General features: G+C 45.5%; 4 protein-coding genes across 4 annotated transcripts in view; 3 read left to right on the top strand and 1 right to left on the bottom strand.

Annotated features, from left to right (window-relative positions):
• The window catches only part of LOC308055018 (uncharacterized protein), a 55913-nt gene that overhangs the window by 18253 nt on the left and 14149 nt on the right, over window positions 1-23511 (bottom strand). The window lies entirely within an intron of this gene.
• Window positions 58-3384, top strand: LOC308055057 (uncharacterized protein). The gene has a single exon (XM_080368637.1). It carries the CDS (start codon window positions 3017-3019, stop codon window positions 3377-3379), a length of 363 nt encoding a protein of 120 aa, XP_080224763.1. The 5' UTR covers window positions 58-3016; the 3' UTR covers window positions 3380-3384.
• LOC308054832 (uncharacterized protein) lies at window positions 6270-9750 on the top strand. Its single transcript, XM_080368210.1, has 2 exons — window positions 6270-6538; window positions 9383-9750. Exons 1-2 carry the CDS (start codon window positions 6273-6275, stop codon window positions 9747-9749), a joined length of 633 nt encoding a protein of 210 aa, XP_080224336.1. The 5' UTR covers window positions 6270-6272; the 3' UTR covers window position 9750.
• Window positions 14070-23440, top strand: LOC308055021 (uncharacterized protein; the record flags this gene model as incomplete). Its single annotated transcript, XM_080368592.1, has 1 exon — window positions 14070-23440. The coding sequence occupies one exon, from the start codon at window positions 14070-14072 to the stop codon at window positions 15192-15194; it is 1125 nt and encodes a 374-aa protein (XP_080224718.1). The 3' UTR covers window positions 15195-23440.

Below are 23511 nucleotides of genomic sequence, written 5' to 3'. Positions count from 1 at the left end.
TCATACCAGGTTGAGTTCAAGTTGAAGAAGGATTCCCTCCCAGAAGAGCATGCCATTTTGGGTGGTGGAGTACACTTAAAGGAAAGGAAGCTCGGTGTTGGAAGCAAGACAATGTCTTCTTATGCATTTTTTTTATGTACTTACTGCACTTCAAGATAAGCAGAGCCAACCAGAAATAGAGGATTTACCTACAGCAAATTTGGATTTCTTTTTCCCACCTGTTTCATCATTGTCTGTAAGGTATTTGCTGGATGACATACTAGATACTGTAATATTTTTCCAGCAAGTGAGATATTTATTCCGAAAACCTAATTTTAATTGTTACTTTCAATAATTAGATATCATTTATCAATGAAAGAAAAAAAATATTCCATAGAAAGTATCTCTCTCTTGCACTATTTACAATAAACAAGCCGTTTGCTTTTAGGTAGAGCCAAGTCAAGTGGGTAAACACAGAGCCACAGTCTACAAATAAGTTTCCATAAATGTTCCAGATCATCAGTTAAATCACATACCTCAGCCAACAACAGGGAATCAGTAAGAGAAGTAAAGTCAAACTGAAGGGAATGGCCTGAAACAGGGGAACTTTATAGAGCAGGAGGCTTCAGCAGTGAGGCATTCCTGCAGAATGGGGGCTTTGCCCTCCCCTGACCACAGCCACTTTTATTTGCTGCCCTTGATTCCTGATATTTACATCTGTCACATTTTTTTTATCATATTCTCTGTTTATGTAACAGCAGATTTACTCCCATACTTAATCAAAGATTTCTAAGGGAACTGCCTAACTACAGCCTAAATAAAACTTTGCAGCAATGTATTTATAGGCTTATCCTATACACTGTGATACTGAAGTACAGATGTGAATGGACCTGTTTGAGGGATCCCAGTGACTCAGTAGAGCATCACCCAAAATCAATTGTGCCTGATGTCTAATCCACAATTCCATCCCAGTGTTGACACATTCTTGCCTTTTATGGGACAAGAAAATGTAATTGATAGGTTAGATGGGCATGACCTGTACGTAGACACGGAAAGACTGAAGTTCATCCATGATTCACAGGAGAATCCAGGCTCAGAAGCATCCACCTCTACTGCATTACACTGGTTTATTTTTTCTTGAGCTACAGCCATGTCTAATGCATATTTCCATGAGAGCTGCAGCGATGCCACGGCTGAGTATTGAAAGCAGCAGTATTAGCACTCTGTCCCAGCTAATAGTCCAACTATCATCTTCAACGTCATTGTGAAATTAAAGATATTAAACCTTGATCTGGGGGCAGCACATGGCCCACCTCACAACCTCAACTACTAAAAATTTCCAGAAAGTAAACTAAAGACAGGTTTTATTTAAAATGTTGGGGAAAAAAATTAGAAGTACATAAAAGAAGGAGAGAGGAAAATAGGAACAGGAGATTAAACCTCTAGGAATGTGAGCAGGACTTAGGCTGGTGGGTTCACCTCAAAGCACTCTGCTCCAGGATTTGGTACTGCTGCCATCAACACCATATTGCAGAATCAGAATAAAACAACATCTATAAAAGATATATCAGGTTTGCATGGCAAGGTTTTGTAGCAGGGGGGCTACAGGGGTGCCTTATGTGAGCCCCCACGTCTGACAGAGCCGATGCCAGCCAGCTCCAAGATGGACCTGATGGTGGCCAAAGCTGAGTCCATCAGTGATGGCTGGTAATGCCTCTGGGATAACATATTTAACAAGGGGCTAAAAAATCCCCAACTGTGCAACTGCAGTTGGAGAAAGGAGTGAGAGTGTGAGAGCAACAACTTTTCAGACACCCAGGTTAGGGCAGGAGGAAGCAGGGGGAGATCCAGGCACCAGAGCAGAGATTCCCCAGCAGCCCGTGGTGAAGACTATGGTGAGGCAGGCTGTCCCCCCACAGCCCATGGAGATCCACGGTGGAGCAGATGCCCACCTGCAGGCCAGGACACATCATGCAGACAGGTTGAAACTGTCAGTGCAGGACATCTTTAGGGTAATGCTAAATCTCTCATTAAAATATCCGGTACTATTGGGCAATTCAGCTGGAGTATTCTGGCCCTAAACGTAACCTGCATGACTTAACACTAGTAATCATTTTTCTTTCGCATGGAGGTGCGATCACGTTTAGCTCTTGGTCCATGTGACATCCTGGCGCAACTTGAGGATTTGGTACTTCTGAATGACAAACATCTCTTCCGCTTGATACTTGTCCGTGACCAGATCCATTAGTTTCTTCAGTATTGGCGTCACTTTGTGTGAAATACCTTCCAATCTCTTTCATAGGGAGGTGAAGGAATTAGAGTGCTATTAATAACCCATGAGACAATTATACTGCTAAAAGCACAGTGCATCAAAGGGAAAATGAGGGAAGCTGAACACAGCGGATAGAAATGGGCTGGGATATGTAATTAGGTTACACTTGCCAAGAGATGTCTCATGTCCCAGATAACCCTTTGGAAGAGTATAAAAGGTCTCTCATCCCAATTTCTTCATTCGGTTCTCTGTTCCTGTACACCTACATTTGTGTTGCTGAAGGGGTAAGTCCAATTTTTCTATTTCTCTTGAGTTTCTTCAGCTCATACAAGCTTTGGTAGAGTTGGAGTATAATACTCACTCCCCACCTCTGGACCTCGGTGATGCCAGAGCCCGAGTTCCTGTTACCCACAGGAGCTGTTCTATGAACACAAATGACAAGTGGGATAGATTGGAAAATACAGAGGGAGGACAGTCAGAGGACTTTATGGAAAAAAGGCTTTGAAGCTTTGGAGTAGAAGGCACTGGAAGGCCCAGGGCTGCGTACGGGCAACAGATGTTTTGAATAATTTCTCTCTGAAAAGCAAGTTGCATCTCTAAAAGGTCGTGGTTTTAGTGGGGGATATAAATCATCTCCAATACTTAATCAGCACTGAAATAATTTTCTTATCCCTGAAGAACTAGACATTAGGAAGAAAATGGGGAGTTTGAGAGCAAATTAGAGAATAGAGGTATGCTCACACACATCAGGGCTGCTGTACCAGCATGACCGTCTCTCTCTTCCCTACAGCTTTGCCAATACTCCACAAGATGTGCTCCCGCAGGTCCTGCCACAGCCACGAAACCTCCTGCCATGAATCCCACTCCCCCTGCCATGACTCGGGGCCCTCCTGCCACAACTCCCGGCCCTCCTGCCATTACACCATCCAGAGGCAGCCCGTGCAGAAGTACAACTACGTGACGCCCTGCTGCCCCCCCGTGCAGACCTATTGCCCCCCTGTGCAGCGCTATTGCCCCCCCATGCAGAGCTATTGCCCGCCTGTGCAGCGCTATTGCCCCCCGGCCCCCTACTGCCCCCAGTACACCAAGAACATCTGCAAGCTGCCACCGACGTACCCCAAGTACTAGCAGCAGGATTCGGCCCCAGCACCTGGACCCACCGGCTCGCTTCTCCCTTGGATACTCTTGATGCCTGAAGCTTGAATCATGGGCTCTCATTTCCCATTCTAGGCTTGTGTGAATCCTAGAATACTTCATCTTTTCTTCAAAATATAAATCAGATCTGTTTTAATTTATTTAGCATGCAAGACCCAGCTTATGTTCTTTTCCAAAAGACTGGGAATTATTTATCTTGGCAATGGCTTGCATACAATGTGTCAACCTCCAAAACACGCAAATGAGACAATAAAATTTCATTTCCAAAAATAGAAAAAGTTTACAATTTTTTTTATTCTTTGACCTCTTTACTTGAGAATTATCTTTACTTCTGACTTCTTAGACATTGCTTCTTATTCTTTTCTTTCCAAACTTATCACAAAATACCCACATCCCGAATTTTCAAAGTGAATGAAAGCCAGTCATTCCAGATGCATTTCTACAGCAGCGGAACACATTTACGCGCAACATACAGAGAGTTCAGCTATACCCTGTTTAGCCTAGGACTGTCTTCCTCAGTCCCCTGCTTCAGCAGCACCTCATACTTTATGTGTCACTCTGACTCAGAATTACAAACTTTTTGAGGTGTCCCATAAATGCAAATAGGTGTCCAGAGGTCTTCTCTAACCCGCCTTTTTTAACTGAACTGCAAATTACTGCTCTCAATGAAAACTGCACACACTTAAAAATAAATGCTAAATCTCTGTCTACTTTTTTACAACCTAAGATTTTCCTTATCTTCCCAGTCACCAGCCCATCTAGCTGAGACATCTGTTCTAGAACAGGATCGCTCACTTCCTTCTGCCAGTGCCTGTTTCCCTGCATCACAAAGAGCTCAACAACTTAAAGCTTCACCTTAAGTTGCTAACTTTGAGTATCTAAAAAAGGGTGAGGTGAATGCACCCTGCGTGATGGGGAACTGACACAAGGGCCTTCCCCAAAAATACCATTTTAAAAACCTAGATGGACAATTTCTACATTATTTATAACTCTCAGCACTTTTCAGAAGACTGCAGGTGAGACTTTCCTAAACAAGGGCTAGCTCTGAAAGATTTTTTTAAAAACTTCTTTTTCTTGCTGAATCACAGCCTTGAAAAATAAATAAAAAGAACTTTAACCAGGACATGAAACCATGCTTTCCCAGGACGTATTTTCAAGTTCAGAATGGATTAGCATCTCACAAAACTGTTGTCAGAGTAGCAACGTAGCAATACTTTTTTTTCCCCCAAATTGGACATGAAAATAAACCCTGAAAGATATGAAGACCATCCCAATAGAGATAGCTGCTCCCTTCTGAACTCGGTGAGCAACTTTCAAGACCCACTTGTTCTAGTTGCATGAGGACAGACCCATGGGATGCTCCTGAGGAGTTCCTGCAGCACCCACTGGGATCAAAGTCACAGGAAAGGAACAATTACCCATTTCATTGTCCTAAATTAAAGCCTGGGGCCACTGTGAGAGAAACTTGGTAGTAAATAGTAAAACGCTGCAATGTGCAAAAACTACAAAACTGCTTAAGATGGGAGCCTGAAGCAATTTGGGATCTGAAAACAGGATGCCAATAGTTAATAGCTTCCCAGCACAAATCCTTCCTGCTTAGGATCTGAAATCCCCTTCTTCTAGGAGGAGCGTAAACAGGATAATATCGTGGCACAATGGAATAACAGCTGATGGGTGATGGACTCACAAACAGAATGAAAAAAACTGGAATTGGGAACATTCTTCTGGTGTCATCTCCGGTGTTGAGGCATTAGGTACATTTGAGCTAGTCAAGAGGACTTCCCTCTAAGTGGAGTACATGTGAGTTGTGGCTGTTAATTACAGTCCCTTGTGTCACAAAAAAACATATCAATCAAAACGTGAGTCTGCCATGCAGACCAAGGGGCAGCATGCGGGGTAGAGTCAACACTTTTGAATTGTACGTTGATGCAATACTGGTTGCCCAACAACAAATCACTTAATAACTCTGGGGTTAGGCTCATTTTTAATATGTAAATATGCAACTGCCTTCAAAATTCCCTTATAAAGCAGATTGGGAAATTCACTGCCTATTAACAAGTTAAAGAAAAAGTCATAATTGTTCTTCCTGACTCTGTCAAATCAGAAATGCTAAAAACTAGACACAGAAGATGAATGTGACTACTTAATTGTCAGCATTGCCAAGAGATGCATAATTTCTTGGACAACCCTTTGGAAGATATAAAAGTCCGCCATCCCCTGTTCCTCCTTCATTCAGTGTCAGCTCTCAGTGCTCTTTCTTTTGCCTTCTCAAAAAAAAAAAAGGTAAGTTGGATTATTTGATATATCTACTATTGAGCAGCAGGAGCTCACATAGGAATTCTAGCTGACTAGTTCTGCATTTAGACCTTGCCTTTGTCTTAGAAATTTATTAATGTCAGTGACTGAGTGCCTGAACCTGTAAGCTACACGAAGGGTGCTCATGGTCTGCTCACAGCATGATGGGATGACCAAAAAATAGGAGTAATTGAAAGACCACGTCTGCAAAGACACAGAGTCTTTGGGATCCAGCAAGGAATGAATTCCCAGACTAGCTGGTGATGGAGGGAAAGACACCTCAGACAAGTCAGTGCAGTTTTAGAAGTAAATTTTACCTTAAAAAGCCAACAGTAGCATCTTGGTAGGGAAATTCCCATCAGAGCTGGGCCATCGTAGAGTATCTCCCAAAAGACAAGGCAATATCACTTTCAGGGTCAAGATACCCCATATATTACAAAACAAAGGAAAACAAAACTTCCCATACCACTACAGAAAAAGATCCAAGGGAAAGGCAGAAGGTTACAGTGGGGCAGCCATGACAGCTTGATAGTCTCTCTCTTCCCTACAGCTTTGCCGATACTCCAGAAAGATGTGCTCCCGTGGGTCTTGCCATAGCCATGAAACCTCCTGCCACGGATCTCGGTCTTCCTGCCACGGATCCCACTCCTCCTGCCATGACTCGGGGCTCTCCTGCCATTACACCATCCAGAGGCAGCCTGTGGAGTACACCTACGTGATGCCCTACTGCCCCCCCGTGCAGCGCTACTGCCCCCCTGTGCAGCGCTATTGCCCCCCGGCCCCCTACTGCCCCCAGTACACCAAGAACATCTGCAAGCTGCCACCGACGTGCCCCAAGTACTAGCAGCAGGATCCAGCCCCGGCACTTGGACCCACCGGCTCGCTCCTCCCTTGGACACTGTGGCCACGGATCATCTCATCCTTACTGAAATCCCTGTGTCTCTGCCATGTGCCTCACTGCTGGTCTGGATGAAGTGTTCCCCTAATTATCATTTAAGGTGTCATTCTTTCTAATTATTCAGGAAATGTTCTTTCTAATTATTTGGTGCATAATTACTGTTGGGAATCTTTCTGTGCCATGCACTTCTCTTTCAGACTCATCTAGGTGAGGGAAACAATAAATCTTGTAATTCATGAGACCTGCATTGTCTTTCTTTATTCGCTTTTTCCTTTAGACTTTTTTTATTTTTTATTAAACTTCCATTAAGTTTCCTCATATTCTCAAAGCACCGCGATAGTTAGTAGCCAATAACAACAATTTCCACCTTCATTTGGGAAAAACGGGACACATTAGTAAAGGAAAAATTTCTCAACTACCATAAACTTACATCAGCCTAAAGGGCTGAACAGAACAAAGTTTCCCCTGCTTACACCAGACTATGAGCTGGTCTACACAGATTTTTGTCCCATCATTTTGAAAAAAGAGCAAAGACAATTTAATTCAGGCTCTTTTGTTCTGGAGACAAGCACAGCTCATTAAATGGAAGAGGAATAATTAGTTCATAAGCTGCTAATAATCCTACTCAGTACATGCAATAATTTACTTCAAGCTCAACTTTGGAACTTGGGCAAATATATGTTTTCAAATATCTTCAGACCTCTGAGCCTCTGAAAACAGAAGTCACAAACTTCTTCATATTCTAGTGTTGTTTGTCACCAATATGTATTTTGGAGCAGAGAAATGGGTTAGACCTCAGAAGGTCCATCTCATGTAAGACTCCTGTGCACTCACATAGACCAGATCTGAGCACCACAATATGTTATTATGGAGAGCTCATAAACCAAACCTTGCTGAATGTAACTGAGCAAGTACCAGTCACCACATTGCTCTAAAAATGACACTTCATCACTGGAGGTTGGTCTTCCCTTACATACACCCATAAAAGAACCGCAAGCAATGGGTGGTAACTCTTTAGAGATCATGTTTTCCTTAGCAGGATCTGAATTTAAAAGATTCAGAAACATTTTTTGAGGGGGTGTGTAACAACACCCCAGTTTTGGAAGGCTTTTGAGGAGGTAGAAAGATTTCAGATGAACATCAGTGTGCTACTGCAGGCCAAAGCACGGAGGGAAGGAGACACAGCATCAGCTTTGCTGACTGGGCAGCTGCAGCCTCTCCTGGTGTTGGACCCACAACTGAGTCACAAAATGTCCCTGAGGAATCCGTGCAATCCTCCCTTCCCACACAGAACTCACCACAAGCAACTGTATCGCCTCTAGCCTGAAGAAAAGCTGTAGGACACCCGTACTTTAGAGAGAGCTTCTCGTTAGCAGTCAGCGAATTACTCTAATGGGTAACATTTTCCAAAGTTGATGAGTTATGGGCTTCATTTTCTTGTGCTTCAAAGACCAAGTAAAACAGGATTATAAATCCAGCTTTAGTGCCCATAATTTCCCCACTAATGACAGAACCCAATATTTGCTCACGCTTCAGCTCAGATGCTCCCTTTTGCTGAATCCTCTGCTTTCCAGACATCTCTGCAGGTAAGATTGGGTGAAAAAAAGTACAAGAAATCAGCGAAGGGAAAGAGAAACCAAGGAACAGAAAAACTGAACATACTCATACCCTGTACGGAGCTCATCACCATTCTTCTCTGATCTTAAGTACTAAATAAGCTTTGATACAAGTGGAACATCCTGATGTGGTCAGCCAAGTCATCAGGCAAGTCAAGGAACGTGTGAAGAATCAGAAATAGTTTCTTTTTTGCCATACCTGGGGACCGAAGAGATTGTGCCAGCCTTCCCAGCATCGTGCCATCCCCATGAGTTGCAGCTGGCAATCCCATTTCCTCTTGGCATTCAGCAACGTGTAAATTAAAATCCTGAGCTGTCACCTGCACAAAACGGTAGGCCTACCCCAGGAGTCAGCATTTCTGAGACTTAAAGACCTTTCTGTCACTGATGCAATCCCAGTTGCCCATTGGCAAGCTAATTAACACCTATGAGATTAGTGTCCGTCTCCAGGAAATGGGAAAGAAATGCCTCCCAAAATCCTTATATGCATTAGGAATTACATATGGGATGAAATACAATGTGACAAAGAGGAAATGCTAAAAATAGGATAGCGCAAACATCCGCGGGATTGAGTGTGGAAATAATTAAATTGTCATTGTGAAGAGGTGTCTCATATCCGAGATAAACTTCTGGAGCTGTATAAAAGATCACTCAGCCCAGTCCTCCTCAGACCTTCGCTTCCAGACACTTCTCCCTGTAGCTGAAGAAGGTAAGACTGATTTTACTATTTCTGATCATGCTCTGTGAAGAAACCTCCAGTAGAGGTTTTTATGGACCTCCTGGGAGCTGGGACTTAGCTAAAGGCTTTCCGCTTGCAGCCTTGCGGTGCTCTGAGTGCCATGGTGCATGGCACATGGAGGGAGGAGGACCACCGGGGAAGGTGCAGCAAAGGCACACGCAGGGACCCTCGGGCGACACAAGCTCCGTGCCCTTCCACAGGGGAGATGGAGTTTGGGAGTGGCTCGTGGGGCTCGTTGCATCAGCTCGCAGGGACCTGGCTTCACGCAGGAATTGCCAGAGCAAGCCCTGCGGATCAGGCAGGACGGAGGGTGCATTCAGTTTGGGTTAGGCAGGCAAAAAGAAAGGGAGAAACAGTTTGCTGGGGATCTCGAGATAAATATTTTTTTTAAAAAGGGGAGGGAATAAGAAATGAATGGGGACCTCCTCTTACTCTGTTCATCTTTTGCTCCTGACAGCTTTGCCAATACTCCACAAGATGTGCTCCCGCAGGTCCTGCCACAGCCATGAAACCTCCTGCCACGAATCCCACTCCTCCTGCCATGACTCAGGGCTCTCCTGCCACAACTCCCGGCCCTCCTGCCATTACACCATCCAGAGGCAGCCCGTGCAGAAGTACAACTACGTGACGCCCTGCTGCCCCCCCGTGCAGACCTATTGCCCCCCTGTGCAGCGCTATTGCCCCCCCATGCAGAGCTATTGCCCGCCTGTGCAGCGCTATTGCCCCCCGGCCCCCTACTGCCCCCAGTACACCAAGAACATCTGCAAGCTGCCACCGACGTGCCCCAAGTACTAGCAGCAGGATCCAGCCCCGGCACTTGGACCCACCGGCTCGCTCCTCACCCAAAGCCTCAAGCCCATCTCCTTGCTCACTGCTCGCCAGCCGTGCTGCTTCTCTGCAAACAAGCACTTTTAAAACAGTTGGAAGGTAGCGAGAAATTAGGATGATGAAGTCTCTCAGTTTAATGAACTTTGGAGCTGTTATCTTCTTTCTGTCAATGCAAAACTCACTGTCCACTGGGAATGGTTTCTTTCTTGCTTTGCTGCTTCACTCTCCAGCAAGACAATAAAAATTATATCTCAAGCCTACCTAACAGTTCTGGATGTTTTTAGTCACCGCTCCATCATATCTGCTTGCCTGGTGGCATCAGTTTTATCTCATGGGTTTAGAGCCATGCTTTAATCACTGGTGAAAATAGATAAAGCAGGAGGAACATCAAGGAAACATGAAAGTCAAGGAAAATGTCTGTGGCACCTAACGGTGATGCCAGGAGCGCTGCAGCACATGCAGAAGGCTAGGAGGAACACATCGGGTTAATTCCTGATAAAACCAAATATTTGCCCTGAGCTCGGCAGACATAATGGGGGTTTCAGAGTCACAGCCGGGGGGCTTGGTCTGCACATTCCTGGTTTTACTGCAGATGCAATCTTTAAAAGCCGCTGCTATATTTGGAAACAAAACAAAGCAAATCCTGCAGGGTTTGGAACCTGCCTTGGAATACCCTCAATTAAACAATTCCTACAGTGTAAAATGAGAGAAGCTTTCCCCAGCATGATTCATCCATCCCAGGGCAGGCATGGGAAATAGGCTGGATGAACTGGACATTGCAAGGACCTGCTAAATGGCCGGTTGGTATAGAACTAATTGGAATTAGTTATTTGCAGGTTATGGAGAAAATCGTTATTACAGAGGAACAGCCTGCTAAAAAGTGAAAGTTGCAAACAGGATGCAGAGGGCAGTTAATGTCTCCCCTACACTCCAGCTGTTGCCACGGCTGAGAGATGAGTCATTTTCATACGACCCTTGGCAGCTACTTTAAAAACTCCTTTCCTTACTCACTCTTCACCTCTCCGCCATTGAGTATTGAGTCAGTAAGGCTTTCTGTCCATAGGAGCATATTTGTCTTCAAGTATATACATCCACTTCCCCTCGCTGCCCCAGGCCTCCAACTTTCTATTCTGTGATTAATCATGGCACTTTTTATTTCCTCTTCCTTTCCCAAGGCCCATGAAGAGCACTAAGCCTCTGAGCTGGTTACGCTTCCTGCTGTGCTCAAGCTTGAAGTTCCTGTTAACTTGAGGATGAGAAATGGCCGCAATTACAGGGAAACAAGACAAAGGTGGTTTTGTTTCTATTCTATCCTAAGCTTTTGTCAGCCCTGGAGAGGTTTGACACCTGGAACATCAAGGAACAAGCCTTAATGAATGCTTTAGCTTGTTAGAATACCTTCTTTTTTAATTCAGAGGCCATGGACATTTGGCAAGAGAAGTCCTCTATACCTAATGCTCTAGATAGCTTAGAGGAACATTTCTGCTCTGATGAGTATGTGCTAAATAACCTAACAGTGGATTTCCACAACAAGGATAAATTGTGAGCAAACCCCGGAGGATTAACAAGGAGGAATTCACCTTAGCTGTTTCACGGTGAGGCTTGCTTCACTGCATCCATAATTCTCAAATCAGAGTGGTGTTACTCTGGGCACCTTACAGAGCCTGCTAAGTTCATTCACTCAAGATTAACTTTAATTGGGTTGGGGTTTTTTTTACCTAATTTGAATATTATTTTTTTTTTAACTTCTCTTCTAACATCAGTTATGGGTCTCCCAGCTTCCTGTGGATCTGTCTCACATGGCTTTAGACACCTCTGATGTTCATATCCAGTTCTAACAGTAGTGGTGGGTTTTATGACTCAGAGGGACACTGGATGAAGCAATGCACCAGATTCGTACAAAGTCAAGCAGAAAACTGCCTCACTTTGACTAATATTGCTTACTTTACCTCGCTGCTCAGGATCCAACTTGTCTGTCTTTTCTCTGCACGCTCAGAAATCCCCTCCTGGCCACCTCCCAGGTTGCCATGAGCCAGCTTTATTGTTAGGCGAGATGCAGGTACTCAGCTTGTGTAAATCTCTATCGTTAATTAGATTATAATGTGTGGCAGTGACCTGGTCTAACCTGTCGTTAGCATGAAGCGAAACTTAATAGAGAATGAAGCCTGTGTTTTAGTGGGCAGGAACATCAACCTTGGAAAGAGCTTGCCAGGAGAAGTGGTGACTTCATGGTGCTTTGAATTCTTCAGAGCAAGACTGGGTAGCACTCTAAAAAGCTGGGATGTAGCCAGATAAAATCATTAACTACTCAACAGAAACCCGTGCTGTATGTCACCAGAAGTCAAACTGAAGATTCGCGATGACCCATCCTGTCCTCAGCATCTGTGATCTGGATTGCACCGTCTTTCTGTATGAACAGAAACAGCCTGAATCTTCTCTCCTCCACCTCAGCAGAAATCAGGGCATCTCCAGTGAAGCTGTACCCTGTAGAGGATGGTGGTCAAGGGTCTTTCGGTGCTCTGCTCCCACAGGTGCACAGCCCCACAGCAGCCCTGCTCCCTGGCATGATCTCAGAAATGAAATATTTAATCACGTCAGTCACGATCGCAGGTCCCGTGAATTCCCTCTGACCGGAGACAGATAATTTTTTTAGAAGACGTAGTTTAATTTGAAATCCTAAAGATGCTCAGGGCATCACATGAGGCCTTCAGGCTTTCATGCAAAATAAATATTAACGTCATTAATGAATAATTGCAACATGATCATTAACATCAGAACTAATGAATGTCAATGGGTGACTGAGAACTGAGCATAGAGTTATTCAAAAAATAACATCCGTAGGTGGATCTTTCATTACTCAAGGGCATACTAGGACTTAAAAAAATGGAACTGGAATTTTGCAGATCAAGTTATGCTAAGTGGAAACAGGATGTAAAACTTCCAGAAAAGTTTTGTGTTTTGCTTTTATTTAAAGATGTCCAAAAGGAACTGGAAAAATATGGACTCCAATTTGACCCAAACTCTATTCCAAATTTCCATAAGGAATTTGCACAGTACTTTGCACTTAAAATTTCTGATATTGGCAAGGCCAATGGCATGTGTTTTCCCATGCATGGATGGAATGAGGCAGCAAGGGATGAGATGTCAAGAACTTTCTGTTACATATTTGCCCTTCTGATGATCAGAAACCCTGAAGACAGACATTGGGCTTCACCATTTCTGCATCCAAAACCAAAACATGGGGCCTTGGAATTACACTTCCTGGAATTCTATTTTTAAAAATCATATTGAGGAGTGACTGACATCCAGAAGGCCTCTGCATGCCTCTGAAATCAGCTGCTCCTCAATCTTAATTATGATTTTTATGTTAATTGAGTACTCACTAGCACTGAACAAGCCACCTAGCATCTCAATATAACAGCATTACCATATGCAAAATGAGCAGAAACATACCTCCACCAGCATCACACAAGAATTAAATTGACATTAAAAAATTGTAAAAAATTTACAGAACAGATTGATAATGACACAAAATTGAGGGGCTGGTCAAAAACCACGAGGCAAAGACTAAATAGATGAAGGGACATTCAACAAGTAAGTATAGGCTTAGTGCGTAAATCACGAATTGCTGTGGGGTACCTCATTTCCGGCAGGACAATTTCGAGCTAAATAAAAGGTCTCCCCATCCCTTTGCTCCTCACTCAACTGCACTGCTCAGCTAGCACGGTAAGTGTTAGCTATTAGCAGTGTTCCTCGATAGCAACGGTTCTCATTTGGGTTTGGTCAAGCAATGAATTGAAATGTGTCTTTGTATACGGTCTTTGTGGGGTGTTGGGTGAGATGACCTTTAAAGGTCTCGTCCAACCTAAGCTAATCTATGATCTGCAGCTGTCTCTGAAAACCAGATTTTCCTAGCCTGTTGGTCTGTTGCGTATTGCAAAAGACAGTTGGCAGAGAGAGCCCAGTGGAAAACAAGCTTCTTGGGATGGAAATCCATGGAGTGATCCTCATGGATGAGCACAGGAGAATGAGTTTCCAGGACAGTTCAAAAGATGCAGAGATATCACTGGGATGGTGACAGGTGGCTTGGTTTCTGTAAGGATCATTTTTTGCAGCTCAGGAGAAATAAATGGGAAGTGGTGTGTGATATGGCTGTTGCCCATAGGCCTAGGTGGTAGCATTGGTATTGGACACAAGACACATCTGTGTCCCAGGAAAGATGGGTTGTGTCTGAAAGTACATTGTGTTTCAGGTCCTCGCCCCTTCCAGCCTTGACTACACTGCAACATGTGCTCTACTGGATGTTGCTCCACCGGGTGCTGCTCCATTGTGAAGAGCAAGACAGTGTGCTGCAGCCAGCCGTGCCAGAAGACCATCTGCTGCGAGCCATGCCAGACAAGCGTCTGCTGCAGCCCATGCCAGCAGTCCTGCTGCTGCGACCCATGCCAGAAGCCCTGCTGTGACCCATGCCAGAAGCCCTGCTGTGACCCATGCCAGACAACTGTCTGCTGTGACCCGTGCCAGAAGCCCTGCTGTGACCCGTGCCAGACAACTGTCTGCTGTGACCCGTGCCAGAAGCCCTGCTGCGACCCATGCCAGACAACTGTCTGCTGTGACCCGTGCCAGAAGCCCTGCTGTGACCCGTGCCAGAAGCCCTGCTGTGACCCGTGCCAGACAACTGTCTGCTGTGACCCATGCCAGAAGCCCTGCTGTGACCCGTGCCAGAAGCCCTGCTGTGACCCGTGCCAGACAACTGTCTGCTGTGACCCATGCCAGAAGCCCTGCTGTGACCCGTGCCAGAAGCCCTGCTGCGACCCGTGCCAGACAACTGTCTGCTGTGACCCATGCCAGAAGCCCTGCTGTGACCCGTGCCAGAAGCCCTGCTGTGACCCGTGCCAGACAACTGTCTGCTGTGACCCATGCCAGAAGCCCTGCTGTGACCCGTGCCAGAAGCCCTGCTGTGACCCATGCCAGACAACTGTCTGCTGTGACCCGTGCCAGAAGCCCTGCTGCGACCCATGCCAGCAGTCCTGCTGCTGCGACCCGTGCCAGAAGCCCTGCTGTGACCCGTGCCAGCAGTCTGTCTGCTGCGACCCGTGCCAGAAGCCCTGCTGCGACCCATGCCAGCAGTCCTGCTGTGACCCGTGCCAGCAGTCCTGCTGTGACCCGTGCCAGCAGCCCGTCTGCTGTACCAAGGTGTGCCAGCCATCCGTCTGCTGCTGTGGCCAGCGACCCTGCTGCTGCTGTGGCTGCCGTCCCTGCTGCTGCTCTGGATGTCAGTCTTGCTGCTCCTACGTGGTGAAGAAGAAGCCCATCATGGTGTGCTGCAGCCCCGTGCAGTGCTGCTCTCCCATGAGGAAGTATTGCATCCCCATCCAGCAGTGCTGCGCCGCAATCAAGAAGCGTTGCTGAGCCAGCTCTGGGTAACAAAAGCAGCTCTGCCAGCTCCCATCTCTGGTTTGCAACAAGAACAGGCACAAGGAGATGAGAACCTGCTCATTTGCTTCCAGTTCACATGATGATGGAGTAAACGCCTCGCTATTCTCTTCTTGTTTTCAAATTTAAGCTGTCTTCTTTCTGTCCTTTGATTATTGAACATCTACTCGAATGTATCACCCACTGCACATGGGAAAGAGCTGTTAGATGTTAGTGGCGCTGTTAATTCTCTTCTTGGTGTACAGGATGTGGGGTACCTTTGCTGTCACTGTGATCGTTCTTCATTTTCTGTCTTGACTTGTAGGCAATAAAACTTAGCATTAAGCAAAACGCAAAATCTTGTCTTTTGGTTATTCTTACATTTCTTTGCATGGAATGTGCCTCATTCTGTGCCATTTCCTATACCTGCAGCCTTCCTGATGGCTACAGATGTTCCTCCATGGCACAGCAGAACATTGGGGAAACAAAGAGCCACTCAGCCATGATTCCCATTGGCATAAATTAGGTCACAGCTGAAGACAGCAAGCAAAGTAGTATGATCCCTTCTTGCATCTACTGATCATCTGTCTCAGTTAGCTCAGTTTTTTACTATAAAACTAAAGGGTTAAGGTAAATAGAACTTAAAGGGGACAGGCTGAAGGAAACATGTATAACTCCACCATCTGAAAACATACCACCCTACAAGATGTATAGGAACTCATCCCTGATACTGGAATAGGTACTTCAACAGGCACTGAGAGGAATTCACTACTCACTGATCAGCAGGCATCACCTTCTTCTACTACCATCTTCAAAAATAAAATTTCAGAAAACACTTTACATCAGTGAATTATTTTTATGTGAGCAGAGATTTTCATATGCAGCATTCCTGGATTACAGGCAGTGGAATGAAACTCAGGTGTTAGCATACAACTTAAAAGCTTCATTCCTAAAATAGCACACACATGAGTCAACAATACCTTTTCTACCTGGCTGGGACTTCCTTTACTATTAAAATTCAGGACTCAGCTCTGAATTGCATGTCTCAGGAAAATGCCTTGAGCACTGTCTTGATTATTTCCCTCAACAAAATCTCCAGAGCATATACAAAGTCTACATTAGAATAATCTTCTCTACCACGTTAGACTCTTCTGAAAACATTATTCAGGTCTTTAGGAGTTTTTTATTAATAGGTAAATCACGTACAATATACTGGCAGAAGGATATCCTATATCGTACCATAGCATACTATACAAGAAGTGCATTCTGTTAAAGGAAATCTTGTGAGCATTAATTTCATCACGTGTTGGAAAAGCTGCCATGGCAGATTCCTCCCCACTCACAGAGTTACTGCAGCGCTCAAATTTACATAACCACCATGGAAGTTTACAAAGACATCATGGCACGGCATGACATGGCATGTAATAGGAATTTAGTGTAGATGATGTTATTTCTGACCCAACTATGCATTAAATGTCAGCATCTCTCCAATATCTGTGATCTGCATGAGACCCTGATTAGCAACAGCCTTGCAGGGTTCACATCCATTTCTAAGAAAGACATGGACCTGTTGGAGTGAGTCCAGAGGAATGCCACAAAAATGATCCAAGGGCTGCAGCCCCTCTCTTATGAGGAAGGGTTGAAAGAGTTGACATTGCTCAGCCTGGAGAAGAGAAGGTTCCAGGGACACCTTATTGCAGCTTGCAATATTTAAAGGAAGCTTGTAAGAAAGATGCAGACAGACTTTTTGGCAGGGCCTGTAGCAATAGGACAAGGGGGAATGGTTTTAAACTAAAGGAGGGGAGGTTCAGACTAGACAGAAGGAAGAAATTTGCTATGCTGAGGGTGGTGAGACCCCAGCACAGGCTGCCCGGAGAAGCTATGGATGTCCCATCCCTGGAGGCATTCAAGGCCAGGTTGGATGGGGCTCTGAGCAACTTCGTCTAGTGGAAAGTGTCCCTGCCCATGGCAGGGGATTTGACTAGATGGCCTTTAAAGGTGCCTTCCCACCCAAACCTTTCTATGATTCTAACACAGGGATCATCTTGGCCAATATGGCAACAATAAAGCCTGATAAAAAGGCGATGAGTGACTTATTTGGTGGACGACATGTTTGAGGGTTTACACAAAGAGGACATTACTTCCTTCAGGCAGGTGTCTGGCTATTATCGTGTGACCAGGACAATGCTCCCCTAGGGACAATTCCAGATGAGACATCCAATGTCATAGGAGGTCACGTTCCCATCTTGGGAAGATACTACGTGTCCCAGCCACCAGGGATCACCTGCCACCACTCCAGCCTCACATTCCAAGTCTGCTGAACATGATACCAGCCTTTATTTGCCATTAATAGATGCTGCCTCCGCATCTTAGAACTCTCATCTTGCATCGCTGTCACCTCTCATCAGATGAAAACTCCATCAACACCTTCTTCTTCTCACATGGCATTGTGCTGGCTCTGCACGTGGCCACAATTCCTCCCCATATCCCCAAGCCCATTTCATAATATCTGCCTTAATTCCAGCCATCTTATCCATTCCCTCCCGGCTGTTCCATCAAGCTTTGCACATATAACAGCCTTGGCCTTAGCATACCGCAGCCCAAACAACTATAAGCAATTGCTGGAAAAGTCCTGTTGGGTGCCTGAACTCAAAGCATCTGTGAGATACAAAGGCATGGAGCGATGCACTCAGGATTGGATTGCCAGTCTTGAGCCTCATGCTTGCCTACAGTGGCACAGAATCAAGTTGTTAGTGTGAAACACTCAAATGTGACCATCACAAATACTATTAAATGCAAGTTGTCTCGGTCTCGCGGACATTAGGAATAATCTCAGGAAATGGAGTGTACAGAAACAACACAGAAAAAAAGCTAACATATGTGAACTACTGCTTTGAAAGCTGTTTAATTTAAACTTAACCCATCCCTTCCATGGATGAAAAAAAAGTAATACTTTAGCTGAAATAAAAAGCAGGGGGGGTGAGGACCAAGCACCACAGCGGGAGACCCAAGAACAAAACTGAGAAAGCAGAAACTCTTCAGTCTTAACTTTGACCACACGGCCACCCCTCAGAGGCAGGAAAAAAGGATTCACATTGACCAATAGTTTCCACTGGTCCCCCAAAATCCCAGCCAAGCACAGAAGGGACACATGAGCGGTGACATTTCCAAGTTCCAGGCATGGTTCTCCCACTCCTTCAGCACCCGCCTCCCCCAGGCACATTGTAAGTGTCTCTGTGTCTCAAGGTCATTCCTCGGGAAGCGGATAGGAATGCCTTCCAGCTACCTCCGGCTCCCATTAATGCAAATTCATTAGAAAATTTGTGCCTGTTGTTTAGCTGTAATAACTAATTCCAATGCACAATTGAGGTGGTGAGCAAACAGAAAGAGGTAAAGATTAAATACCAGAAGACACGTGAGTGGTGTATACTGGGTGATACACTGCAAAGTCAGAATTGCCGAAGAATGCTTCATTTCCAGGGGGATGGCTTTGAAGCATATAAAAGTCCTCCCATCCTGGTGGTCTTCATTCGCTCACCTTGACTTCTCCTCTCTTGTCCTCACTGGTCAACAGGGTAAGTCAGAGCTTACTGCTTGCCTTTTCTTCTGCATTCTACTGTACTACTGTGTACTTTTGCAGGAAGCCATCGAGGATTTCTTGTACTGTCTAGTTTGGGAACAGTTCTGAGGTTGGTTTTGGGGTCCACCTGGGTGGCTTCTTTCTGGTGGAACCAGTGTTGGACAATATGCCAAATGCAAGGGTGTCCAATGCAAAAATCTGGAGATCTCTTGGACAGGTTGTTATGGGATTCTAGACAGCTGGGAATTCCCCGGTCAGTTTGGGATGGACTTTGGGATAAGCATGTTGTAAGATGCCTAAACAACTGGGACATTCAGGCAGAGAAAAAGAGAGTCTCTCTGTTCCTTCCAGCTTTGCCTACACTACTACCAACAACATGCCCAACAGAGGTTGTGGATGCTGCGGTGGAAGTAACTACTCTGTGTGCTGCTACAGCACCAAGAAGCCATGCTGCAAGATGCCGATGTGCTGCTCGCCCATGCAGTCCTGCTGCCCCACCACCTGCTGCATGCCAATGCAGACCTGCTGCATGCCCATGCAGACCTGCTGCTACACCATGAACAATGGAGGCTGCTGCGGTAGCAGTAGCAGCGGCTGCTGCGGTGGCAACTAAACCCACTCAGTGAAGGGCAGGCAGGGCTGCACTGCCTGCGGCGTCCCTACTGGCTCATTCGGTGTTAGACATGGATACGGATACTGCCCTAAATGCTCTTCCTCCTTTGCTTAGAGACTGTAGATCTTCTCTTCTTTGTCTACCTTTAATCTCCAAATGCTTGTAATGTGCTTTGAAACTGCTGCCCACTGATCAGCATGATTTTCCTTTGTAAGCACTAGTCCTGCTGTTAATTTTCCTCTTCATGTTGGGATGTTTCATTCTTTTCATCACTGTTTTGCTTCAGTCTCTCTGAAAACCAATAAAATCTGTAGTTCATGACACTGCAAAACTCCTGGTGGTTTTCTGTTTGCTAGTTGGTGAAGGCAGGGTGCATCACCTCACCTATTGCCTTTTCTTTGCATTTTTTTTCCAGCGTTGGTATGTTCCTGCCTAAAAGGTGCCAGCTAGGGGGGGGTTGCCTACACAAGAAAAATCAGTGCATCCCTGATGCAGTCCTGAGCTTCTGCATGGCTCTATTCAACCATGAACTGAGTGTCTGTCATCTCTCCAAGCAGTATTTACCCTCTCACTATAAAACTAGAAAGAAAATAATACATAAACTTGTAAAGGAGGTGAATTTCTTCTGAAACAGTTTGATACATGCAAATCCCAACTAGGAAAGCTCCGTGTATTTTGAGCAGCGAGAGGTCTGCTTCAGAACCTGCAGACAGTCCCTGTAAATGGTTTAACATTTATGAGGTGGAGGTCTTGCCTCTGCTAAAATGTCTGGGTTACCAAATATCAAGTTAAAATATTAGAACAAATGGTGAGAAACCTCCACCATCTTCAAGGAGCGATTGGGTCAGTAAGAGTTGTACCAAAATATAGCATGCAAGATCTGCATCACAGTCTTCATCCTGTGTTTAATGCCCTTTACTGCCTCTGTTTCCACGGAGGAATGCTCCAGTCCCTTCTTTGCATTAAGCCCACTCAACAAAGGCCATTCGGTTACGTGGGTTACACGGATGGCTGACACAATGACCATCGGTGGGAAATGCCCACCTAGATCATCACTCCTTGCAGCTGCAGGATTTGCCAATGAGAAATCTCCCTCTGGAGGCACAAGTGAAGTGTGCCCCTTTGCCTCATTATTTCTTTGTAAATTAATCAGTTCTTATGGGCAGGCAAACAATAGACATGACTTCTTATACTGTACTAAGAGCTTTTGTGGAAATTATCTGAAATTTACAGCTAGCAGCTTAAACATTAATAATAGCTAAAGCAGACAAAGCTAGGAGCTTAAACTTTAGTAGTTAGAGTAGACAAAGCTTACAGATTGTGGTATATGAACTGTAGCAACCATATTACAACGTTTGGCTGAAACTGACCAAAAAGGATGTGATACTGTGTGAGAAGATGACCATTTAGCAACTGCTTAGTAACAAAACAGCAAACCAACCAAGCCAATAAAAAGGAAGAAGAACCCAGACCTTAGTTTTACTATTGGTCTGAACTATTGCATGAGGGGTGGGAACTTAGATTGCCCAGAGATTTTTTTTGTCCAGGATCCCTTTTTGGAGGCACCTAGCTTGATCTGTAGCACTATTAATAAAAAGTACTTTCATAAAGAATCTATCTTTCAGCTTATGTGGAAATCTGGAGTCAAACTGTTATGGTGGCTGGCATGTGTAATTTCTGTAACAGAGCTGCTCCGAGGGGACCGGCTGGGAAGGCAATGCCGTGCATGTTCTTCTACTCTGTCTGGAGAAGTTGCAAATACATGTGCTGCTTCTCCAGCATTTCACTCAATGAATTACTCTCATTCCAGGAAAGCAGGGAAAGGAGCTGGCTGCATTTACTGCAGAGGTGAAGCAGCACTAAAATCACAATCCGCTCCCCCTCGCACCATGCAGAAAGCAAACCGAGGCCCCTGCTAGCCTTCTCGGGGTTGGTAGCAGCTCATCTAGGAGCACCCCTCTTTGGAGCACTGCAGGGATCCCGAAGGATGTCAGGCAGCAGGCAGGGAACTCGCCAGGCAGGCTCCACCATCCTCTCATTAGGCAGCACTCCCCTCAGGATAATGTGGCGAGGTCTTCAAATGACAGCTGCAATTTTAAGCCGTGGAAAAAATTCCTCCCAAATACCCTGTGTTCTTGCCAGCATTCAGCCCCACAGCAAAGCGCATTGGAGGCAGTGGCTGGCGTTAAACAAGCATTCATCCACCCTGGCTCAGTTGCCCAAGGCTCTGCCTTACCTTGACCTTTCCCCCATCCTCTCTCCCTCCCAGAAAATGGTTCCACCTCAGCAATGTCTCTTCCTGCATCACTTCTGTGTCCCTGCTTCCCACTTAGCTCCATGACGCCAGTTAGGACCAGTTTCCTGCGTTTGTCACAACTCTTCCACCTTCATCTTCTTCTCCACCTCTCGGTCCATGTTGGGCAACTTCATTTACTACTTCAAACACCCACAGAGTCCTGTACAACCTCCAACTCTAAACATCCCTCCTTGCCTGCTGAGGAGCCGGGCAGGTGGTCTTGCTTGGTGCCAGGGCTCCGGCACACAAGGGGCGTCCAGCTGGATGCAAGGGAAGGTTGCACAGCGACACGTTGACTTGCAGTGCACCATGCCCAGTCCCAGAGCCATGGCTCCTTGCCTTGCCATTTGCAAGGGCAGTGCTGCCCCTGGACCTTTTAATTAAAATGCAAAATATTCCAAAGCGAAAATTCAATTCAGAGTTTTCAAAAATGTTTCTAGGAAAGCAGCCCCAGCAAAGCAGAGCAGGGACTGAAGCGCTCTTGTGCTAGTGATGCCCACCTGCAAACCCAAACCCCCCAGACTGGAGGATTTACACAAGTTTAGGCAAGCAAAAACACAAAGATGGCTTTGGCATCTCAAAGATGCTCTTAGCATGCATGAGGACACAATGATCTTGCATGGAGTCACATGCAGGTGACTGAGACCCCAGAGCCAGCATGACTCCCAACACATGCCAAACACATGGACTTCTTGCTCCCTCTTCACATGCATGTCCTATGACCAGGAACAAACATACCTATTTTCATGAAATTTTCCAAATGTTTGTTTCAAACACCAGTCCGATGAAGCAACCTATCATGTGCCTGAAAGACGCAACCCAGGGGTTCAGTTTTGGCTCTCATACTGACTCAGCACCAGCCCCTGCTGAGTAAGTCCCTTAGCATCTTTGACCGTCACTGTTTGCATTCGTCAAACAGATACAAGGATGCATTTTTTGGCTCCCTTGCAAAGCTGCAGAGAGGATAAATTCATTAGTATTCATAGAAGCCCTTTGATTATCTGCAGGCTAAACAATTATGAGGCAAAACAAAGGTAGTTATCACAAATAATAAGGCAAAGAGTAAATACCAGAAGACACGTATAACTAAAAAGTATGGGTTTGAGTTAGTAAACAGGGAAGTTCAAATGGTCAATGGCTGTCTCACTTCCAGGAGGTAGGTGCTGAGGACTATAAAAGGTCTCCTGGCCCAGCTCACTTCATTCGCTCTTCTCTTCCCTTCACCTGTCCTCACTCTTCAACAGGGTAAGTGAGAACATCTAAACCTTCCTTCCTTTTCAAAAAAGAAAAATGCGATGGATGTCTTATAACAGGATCCAGATACAACTGGGTAGCTGGGCTGGGATTTGAAGCTGGGCTTCTGTGAGCTGTGTACTAGGAATCACGGGGATGAGCTAGAAGCATTGAAGGATGGAGAGGCTACAGGAGTGTCAGCAGGGCCATGCAGACCGAGGGGACCGAGGGCGGCTCAGGACGGCTCAGAACAAGGGCTGTGTGCGCTGTGCTGTGTGATTCTTGCTAAGACATTCGGAACAGCCTGGTACGAATAGGTGGGCATCCACATTGCAGGAAGAAGACAGAGTTATGAGCAAGATTTGCTACAAACAAGACAGCACTCAGATTCAGCTCCTTGAATCTCAGTATTTAGCATAAACCGAGCTTTGAATTAATTCTGTATTTCCAAATATCCTTCTCCCAGTCACAGACTCTCTCTGTTCCTTCCAGCTTTGCCTACACTACTACCAACAACATGCCCAACGGAGGTTGTGGATGCTGCGGTGGAAGTAACTACTCCGTGTGCTGCTACAGCAGCCCTAAGTGCTGC

Source organism: Falco punctatus (assembly GCF_963210335.1).
Source record: "Falco punctatus genome assembly, chromosome: 18".
In the NCBI taxonomy this organism is placed as follows: Eukaryota; Metazoa; Chordata; class Aves; order Falconiformes; family Falconidae; genus Falco; species Falco punctatus.
This window is presented reverse-complemented; position numbering and strand designations above follow the sequence as displayed.

What these genes read in the sequence shown, in the direction of transcription:
- LOC308055057 (XM_080368637.1), top strand. Translation starts at nt 3,017, where the DNA reads ATGACCGTCTCTCTCTTCCCTACAGCTTTGCCAATACTCCACAAGATG.
- LOC308054832 (XM_080368210.1), top strand. Translation starts at nt 6,273, where the DNA reads ATGTGCTCCCGTGGGTCTTGCCATAGCCATGAAACCTCCTGCCACGGA. An exon ending in CTGCCACCGACGTGCCCCAA is followed by an intron (nt 6,539 to 9,382) that starts GTACTAGCAGCA and finishes GGGGACCTCCTC; the next exon opens with TTACTCTGTTCATCTTTTGC.